Here is an 8568-nt window from a genome sequence, read left to right as displayed (position 1 = left end):
GGAAGTGCTTGTTTAACGTCTATGCAATAAAAATATCAACGCATAAAGACACAAACCGCGAAGGAAAATTGCGACCAGTTATCTCCCCATAACATCTAAATTAAATATATATTTATATTGACGCATCTGGAAAATTAGTGCCGGCTTTCTTCCCTAGCCCAAAGTTCTAAAAAAAATTTCAACTCCACTCTAATCCTTCCAGATAATTTTCTAACTCCAATAAATTTCCCTACAAATATTTTCATTCCCATGTGCTTAAAACATAAGAAGAAAAAAGGCTCTCACGCAAACTCAAACTTCTTGCCGCTTAACAAGCTCGAAAGTCGGCAAATTTAGAGTAAAATCAGCTAAATATAAATTATACGTCAAACATGGTCATTTGCTTGGTTGTTTGAACCTTACTCACTATTGGGGCTTTGTAACGAGCAAAGACAAAGTGGAAGACTAAGTCACGCGCCTGGTGTCGTCTTTCCGTCGACAGGCACTTAGGTGTGCATAAGTGAGCGATCACGACGTTGTCACAATGAAGCTCATGGCTTCCAGGTGTTGCAACGGCCGCAGCTATAGTCTTGTGCCTTTCTTTCTATTGAATTGTTGATGGCGTTGGGCTTCTCGCTTCTCCTTTATTATCGTCAAAGTAATATTACTTCGTCATCTCTTGATTATGCATTAGGGTGCGTTTTCGTCTTCGCATAAAGCTTTTACTTGTAACCAGCCCCAGAATTCGTGACACAGAACCTTTGGATTGTCTTATGAATTACAAAGGCCTACTATTTTCAACACGAGATATGTCGCCACTTTGGCAAACTGGTCGATGTAATTTCCTTCCAACGAGGAAAGTCCGGGTTGAAATCACGCAGTGCCACCAACTTTATTGATTTACTATTCGACTTTTTCTCTTGTTATATTGTTAAGCACTTATTTCCTTTTTACTCTTTTTCAATGAGACAACTTATTCAAGTAAGAATTACTGCATTTTCAGGTAGCACTAGAACAGGCACACGCGGACTTCGCATTGGACTCTTGCCGAGGTGCATAGATAGGCGTAAAAGGTATACACCAATAAAATAGTATGCATATCTGGAATACGTATAGCGTTGCTCTTTTAAGCACCGGTAAGGACGTAGGCTAGCCTGACGTGAAAATTGCACGCCTTCCCATTTCGCTTTCCCGGTAAAACGTGGTGTGCCACAAGAGGTGCTATGGTTAGTGACGCAGCTAAATGTACTTGACCTTATGGCCGCAAGCACGACACAGACCCGTACTAAATTTCTGATAACGCACTTTCCTCTTATCCCGGCGCAGTATAGTCAGTTTTTCCTCAACTGAGTGCTCCGTAAAAAACTGCTCGCAATGCCGCGGACATCGCAGTGAGTCTCCAGACGAGAAAGAAAGTCTCGCATGCACGGCGAACTATAACTTGTTCAGTGATTGCACAACAATTTGAGCAAAAAATATTGAGATACAAAGAACGGCCGCAAAAGGTGATAGAAATGTCGCCTGGTTGTCGTATATCGTATACAAGCGTTCTTGGAAAGCGACGCCTGCTGAAATCTTATCTTATCCAAAGGGTCCTGGCACAATCGAGCCTCCTTGCAATTCAACCTTTCCAAAGAGCGTTCTGTCACGTCACCGCGCGTCATAACAAGCCGACACTGAGCGCATCAGTCATACCGCGTCAGCGCTGAAAATTCGGCGGTGACAGCGGCACGAGAACCAGGGCGCTCGGCAGCCGTCATGGACGAGTGTCCAGCGTAGTTCGTCCCCTCACGAAGTAACTCCTGTTCGGGCACCCGCGACGGCGACAACGAGAGAGTAGTCGCGACACATGTTGCGCCGCTGGCCCGCTTCTGTTGAACAATATTGTCAAACCCACATTGGCACGCAACGCGGGAGGTACGCACACGGTAACTCCAACGTTGAAAAGCTTGGCTTTTAACAATGTCTTCAAGAGCAACACAAAAAACGGTGTAAACACGAATTAAGTACCAGATCCTGCGCTATAAACACGTAGTCGAATGTCACTAAAATGACAACTTAAGCATGGTTGCCTAAAAACCTTTGGCGGGATCCTGACTCTTTCCAACTTCATGACAGCTTTTGATTTTATCAAAACAGAGAAACACACGGTTTAGGATTGTCAGCTCTAATATCAAGCTGTTTTGTAGATCGTCTCGATTTGGAAATGTCTTTATGTTCGCAAGTAAGCAATTGTAGGTGCTGCCAATTCATCCCCTTAAATCATTCTAGCAGTGCCCAAGAAAATAATTCCCAGCGACAACTTTTTGCCAATATTACATCATGTTATCTTGTTCTTGTGCGCCACTCTCATTTTATTAAACACTGATTACTCGCATGTCGGATAATAGCCCATCGCGACTCGTCCCTTCCCGAATGAAAGCTAGCTGTGGCCGAAGCCTCCTGGTTGGCACAACGACGCTTACGATATGCTTACACGACGCTGATGGTCTTACAGTCGGATTTGAAGCCACTTCTTATTCACCAGGCTTTCGGTGCCTGAGCGGCAAATGACGTTGCAAGGCAAAGTCTCCGTGGCAAGTGGCGATAAAATTCTGTTTGGAATAAAAAGCCTAAAAAAAGTTTTAAATTCACAAGGCTTGACCACCTTGCGGACAGCGGCGGTGTGCGACAGAACTGCTGGCGGCGAAAGCAGGAAGGGGATGTCTATACTACATTGAGTCTGAATGAAGTTATCGCCCCATCTATCACTCCAATCCCGTAGGACCACCAGAATTTTATTGTGGCCTCCGCCATGGCGGTCGAGGCCAGCTCCAACCCCGTTATCCCACTCTCGTATAGTTGTGTCACACAAGTATATGGACCCGGATTGCTGAAGCAGTGAACAGCAACTTTCCGCCGCTACGATGCGCAAAACACTGGCGCTAGAGTGCGCCAAGGAACGCTCCCATTTGGTGTCGCCTGTGCGGGTTACTGCGTACTGGCTAAAGCCATTATGTACGTAATTAAACTTAAATTTGTCTTGTAGCTGCAGTCGCCTTATCCAGCTATAGTCTGTATTAATCGTTCTGCCATGGGACCCGTTCCGCCGTTTCACGCACTCGCTGGAATTGCTGTTCAATATATATTACCTTTTCCCGCATGCGCCTCAAGAAGGGGACAGATAACAGAGAAGTGAACGTGGAGAGACCGTATAAGTTCACCAATCATCATCATTAAAGTAAGTAAATAAGTAACTAAATCTACGCCGAAACATATATAGCAGGCTATACATGCTACACAGTGTGCTCACCGTCAATCATTGGTCGCGAGTCTCCGCATGCAGGGCATCATGTGCACAGCGATGCTTTCCCGTGCTCGAGTACTTGGAAAGAAATGGACTGTATCTCAGCGGCCTTCTCGTAGTGAAACATATAGTGGGCTCGCAATGAACTCATTCACCGCGTTCAGCAGCTGGCCTTGTTCACCGAGCTGAAATCATGCTTGGCCACGCCAGTTGCGACCCCAGGCCGACTCTCGAGTTGAGCCCGCGGTGCATTTTGCGCTCATCGCAGGGCCAGTCACCATTTCTCTTTTCTTTTAAGGCTCGCAGAGCGGATATATTGGAACTGCGCGTGCGTGCGCACTTTCTTCGGCCCGGCCCCCTCCTCCCACGACACGGATTCCTCGGGGTGACCAGAAGGTCAGCGGGCCTTCCGAGGTCCGGTCGGCCGGCCAGCCAGGTCGTGAATGACCTCCGCTCATCGCCGTCCTTTCTCTCGGAGCTACGACGGGGCTCCGTTATTCCGTAATCGAGTTACAAGCAAAACACAAACCGCGCCGAGACCCGAGCGCGGCTGAAACAAGAGTGCAGCCCTCTCCCGCGTCCACCGAGATCCTCTCCCCGACTCTTCTTCCGAGTGAAAGCTGGTTGTGCCCGATTCCGCTCTGCTTGGCGCCACGGCGCTTATAAAAGCGTGGCCCGGCCCGGCCCTGCTTACCACTGACATCCCGCCGTGGGCCGTTGCATCCGCTCCGGTGAGTCGCCGGTCCTCGCCTGCCACGGAATAACGCCTCGCAAGTGCGCGCGCGCCGGTCTCGGCCCGACGGGCGTGCCCCTTCTCGCCGGTAGCGCGCGCGATCGACAGACCACTTCGAGACTCTGCGGGCGTAATTGCGCGCGTTCTCGGCGGACTTCACGTGCGTGCCATCGCTGCGCAGGAAGAGGCACTCCGCGTGCGGGCGAGCGTCCAACACGTAGCCTCCGTGTTCGACTCTCTTCCCGTCGCGGGACCGAGCCCGGCATTCCGCCGTACGCGGTTGGAACCGCGAATCAGGGCTGTGAGCGTCCAATCGCTGCTTACCGTGTCTCGATGTATCAAAAGAACATCTATCACTGGGAACTTCGCGGAGTGAGTAAAAAAAGAAAAGGCGGTGTTGTGCGCCATCCTCACACTGGATGCGAGAATTAGACACATCCTAATTAATGGTACGCACCAGATAGAAAATATCACAGATTCTCTTCTGTAAGTTTCGCACAGCAAAAGTCATAACCTACTGTCCCGCATCGCCAGCGAAAGCTGCAGTTTCCCCGCCCCCCTGTGTTTAGCGACGGGACCTGGCGCAAGTTTTGACGTTATTGACTGCCGGAACAGTTTTAAGCTTTCCTAATTTCGTAATAATTAGCAACCCTTGTTGGCTAAGCTGGATTTACACGCGAAGGCAAAATCCGGCCTTCTCCGCGAGCCGAACAGTCAGATGATCACTTGATGCAGGTGATACCGGACAAGGTCGCATTCAGATGTCCGGAGCGCACTCGCGGAATTCCCGTGCTTACTCACGGCTGCAACGCTTACGCGGTTTGCCGAAACACCGGAGGCAAAAGCGTTCTTCGCTGCTCCTCGCTCCGATTATCGCACCTGCGTTTATCGCTTTACTAGGTCGTTACAAAAATTGTAAAAGATTTTTAGTCTGTGATCATAAGAAATTCATGTTTCTGATATGTGTTTTCTGAATCGACTTTCGTTTGATGTTATTTTCAGCATACGTCCTTTCGCATCAAAAAATGAAGGCTTTCATTGGTAAGTGTATACTTTTGTACTATGTGACCTCCTATCAGCGGCGTTGCCGAAATATGTGATGGAACTGAAACGGGCTTGTCGTTTCTCATTCGCCACAAGTGGAAGATTATATTAAAAACTTAAGCCGTCCCAAAAGGGGAGGGAGAGATGGAAATGTCCAATTTGAAAACGCCTAGTCATGCTCTGTTAGGTGTTTTGAAGCAGCTTGAGAATACGTGTTGTACTGTGACTCACTTGTACGCACCAACTTTAAATTCTTGTCGAGTTTCCCGTCTGTCATTAGCCTTATTTCCTTTATGTTTCTTAATTAAACTGGTGAGTATAAAGAGAAAAAAAATGTATACAGACGGTAAAATTTCTACCGGTCAAGCGGAAATATTGATTCCCTCTCCATGCAGGCTCAGCACAGAAGATTTATCAACTTTACACTTGAAGTTGCACCACATAGTCATATCCGAGATAAGAACCGCGCCAATATGTTATCACTGTAGTTTACAACTGCTTTAAAGCACTTGCACTACCGTTAGCCCGGTGTTTGTTACCTGCTGAAATGTTCCATAATTCTCAAGATAATCATTTGCATGTGCGTGTGGTATTAAAATTTACTAATTAAATTTTCTCTCAGTTCTAGCCGCTGTCGCTGTAGCTGCCATCGCTTTGCCAAGGGTAAGTGCCTCGAAAACCTTCGTAGCAGCAAAAAATTATGATAGTGTTAGGTTCTTTAAGAATGTGTGTGCAGCTTATATAGAACTTTAGACGCGTTTTAGGAGCAACTTTGAAAGTTCTTTCTTATCAGCCTATTTTATTTCAGAGATAAATGGCAAATTTTAAGTTGGAACTATAAGGAAGTAAATTGTTTTATTGACGCTACTAAATAGTTTTGTTTCACTCATTACAGACCAGGAGTGCGATAACACTGGCAGCGACATTGCGAACAACTGTCTGATGTACCCACTTACAAAGCTCGTCATCTTAAAACTCATGTCGCTGTTTTCACACTAATTATGTTATCAGTAGTGTAAACAGATTTGTAACCTTTGCTCAAGGCACTACGTTTATTTTTAGCCCACAAAATTGCTTTGCAAACACCGCAGCTGCAATTTTTCTAAACGTCGCGAAACTCAAAACCGACAAGCAGTGTTAAAAGTTCAAAGGAAAGATAGCAATAGTGCACCGGCTTCTCACGCCCTGGCAAATGCTCCCACTAAATTCCATACATGCCGCCACAATTTAAAGGCGTTAGAAAAGAAATTCCGTTATGGAGCCGGCTGTATATTGAGACTATTTATCACGTGTTGAGCTTTCCCAAATATTTTCCTTCGCAGTCCAAGCGAGCGGCGTACGAGCTGCCGGACGGCGCCGAATTCCTCGTGGGCGGGTTCCGAACGTCGTTCACGTGCCCGGCCAAGAACGGCTACTTCGCCGATGTTGACAACAACTGCCAGATATTCCACGTCTGCAACGTGGTCACCCACGCCGATGGAAACACCGAGGTGCAGCAGTACAGCTTCCTCTGCGGCAACCAGACCGTGTTCAGCCAGCTGAGCCTGACGTGCGCCTTCGCAGAGGAGGCCGTGCCGTGCCAGAACGCTCCCGACTTCTTCTACGTGAACGACAACATCGGCGTCGAGACGGCTCCGTTCCTCACCGACAACGACGTCCAGCGGGCGGCGCAGTTGATTCCGTCTTACAAGGCCAAGGCTTGAATCCGCAAGCCACCGATCGCCAAACGCCGAGTGCTTGATGCCACGAGCCGGGGATAGTGCATGCATTTGTACATGCTGCGGTGCCTTGTACTGCCGGGATGCCTTCGTGGGGGTTGCATATTTGCTGCTAGGTTGAACCAGCTTATGCGTGCCACAGTCGAGGCCGCAGCAACTCAAGAGCGCCCGGGCGCGTAGGGTGGAGAAGCAGAAGCGCTGGGTTGCGTGGCAGCAACTGTGGGCATTCGTACCGCTGACAGGGACAACATTGATACCGTTTATATAGATGCTCTGCTCTTCTGTCTCGCGTAAAACTAAATAGGCATCAATGCTCAACCTGGTTGAGCTGAATATTCTGCTGAAAAGCTTTTAGTGGGTAGAAGGGGCTCGAAGTTCTAACATTTTATCTTGCGCTATTCTTGAGTGGCGCTGGGCTCAACCTAATAGCAAAAAAAAAATTGAGTGTTTCTGAAGGCATCCAACTTTGCGCCAGCTACCAGCACCAACGTTGCTTGTTATTTTTGTTCAAGTCCACCATGTAATTAGTAAATGTCCTGCGCTCCTGCGAGTCGTACTGTTGCTTCGAGTTCTTTCGCAAACGGGACATGGTGCGCACCGCTTCACGCATCAACTGCATGCCGCTACATATCACGGGGAAAGACGCGAAAGATAAACAGCGCTTACAATCGAAGTGTTGTGTGGTGGCCTTCTTGCTTTGTGAGAAACTTGGCTTGTGCTTGCGCGTCAGATGCTTGTCACCGTGGTGCAGCTAGTACAGTTGAGACTAAATAAAAAAGAAAGAACTTGGTTACAGCGCAGATGTATGCTCGAAAGCTAAGAACGAGTACCTAAGAGCTTATGCTGCCATTTCAAAAAAGGTCGGACGAGTATGACGGTAACACGGGCATACCACAAGTACTTCAACGTATTAGCTTTACCCATGTTTAGTACTGCGGGTACATTTTGTTGAGGGAAATGGGAAATGTGATTTTGTTAGGTGCGCATGCACCGAAACTTGTGCAGCAAGTATACTTTCGGTACAGGAGTTGTGATATCCCAGTGCAAACCCGAGGGTCGCTCCTACAGCGTCCCAGCGAAAAAGATCTATTATAGCTACGAGTATTACGTGCAGGCCACAATCTTTAGTCTGCACACGCAACATTCCTTGGCTTTCCCTCAAAATTGTACACGCTTACACGTATACTCGCGAATTTTTTTTCTGTAGAAGTTCACGAAGCTACAATGCAGCCTGAAGCGCTCGCATGCGATGTAATGCTTGGGTTATTTTCCTACAAGACGCAACGCAGGTGCACACGCATATAGTCATTGCTTCAGGGGATACTCGGTGGCGCTGTTCTCATATTTGTTCGTGCATTAACGTCATTCATTGTGGCGCCGTTGTGGTGGTTTTGTTCGTCGTTGTTGTTCGCGTCTCCACGTGGTTCTGTGTCTGTACTTCTGGTGTGGCTGTGGGTCTTGTCCTGTGTATATAGACGCACTGGTTGCTCTCCCATTTCTCTCGTGCTGTGCATGCTCTTTGTTGTACAGTTGTTATACAGAAAACGTTGCATTTTAACACTGCCAATAAATGTGTGCGCATTATGATTTCCGTCTTATTCAATCAGCATAATTGTGAGAACAAGTAGAAAAAAAGAAACGGTAATGTGGCTCGACTGAAGCAATAAAAATATTAATTTTCGAGCACAGAAATGAGTGAGAAATTTGACTACGGCAAAATGTGAGGTCGAATAAAAGTAAATAAAGGCAATTTTGTGTTTTCGGGGGAATAAACGAAAACTGGGTGTGTCTGACGTCAACCCGCGTAT

General features: G+C 47.4%; 1 protein-coding gene across 1 annotated transcript; it reads left to right on the top strand.

Annotated features, from left to right (window-relative positions):
- The first annotated feature begins 3928 nt into the window (after positions 1-3928).
- Positions 3929-8347, top strand: LOC126545845 (U-scoloptoxin(01)-Er1a-like). The gene is made up of 4 exons (XM_050193848.3): positions 3929-3996; positions 5001-5039; positions 5665-5705; positions 6365-8347. Exons 2-4 carry the CDS (start codon positions 5024-5026, stop codon positions 6743-6745), a joined length of 438 nt encoding a protein of 145 aa, XP_050049805.1. The 5' UTR covers positions 3929-3996; positions 5001-5023; the 3' UTR covers positions 6746-8347.
- The last annotated feature ends 221 nt before the right edge of the window (positions 8348-8568 follow it).

The sequence above is a fragment of the Dermacentor andersoni genome, chromosome 1 (genome assembly GCF_023375885.2).
Source record: "Dermacentor andersoni chromosome 1, qqDerAnde1_hic_scaffold, whole genome shotgun sequence".
Lineage (NCBI taxonomy): Eukaryota > Metazoa > Arthropoda > Arachnida > Ixodida > Ixodidae > Dermacentor > Dermacentor andersoni.
Note: the sequence above shows the minus strand (reverse complement) of the source record. Positions and strands in the feature narration are given on the sequence as shown.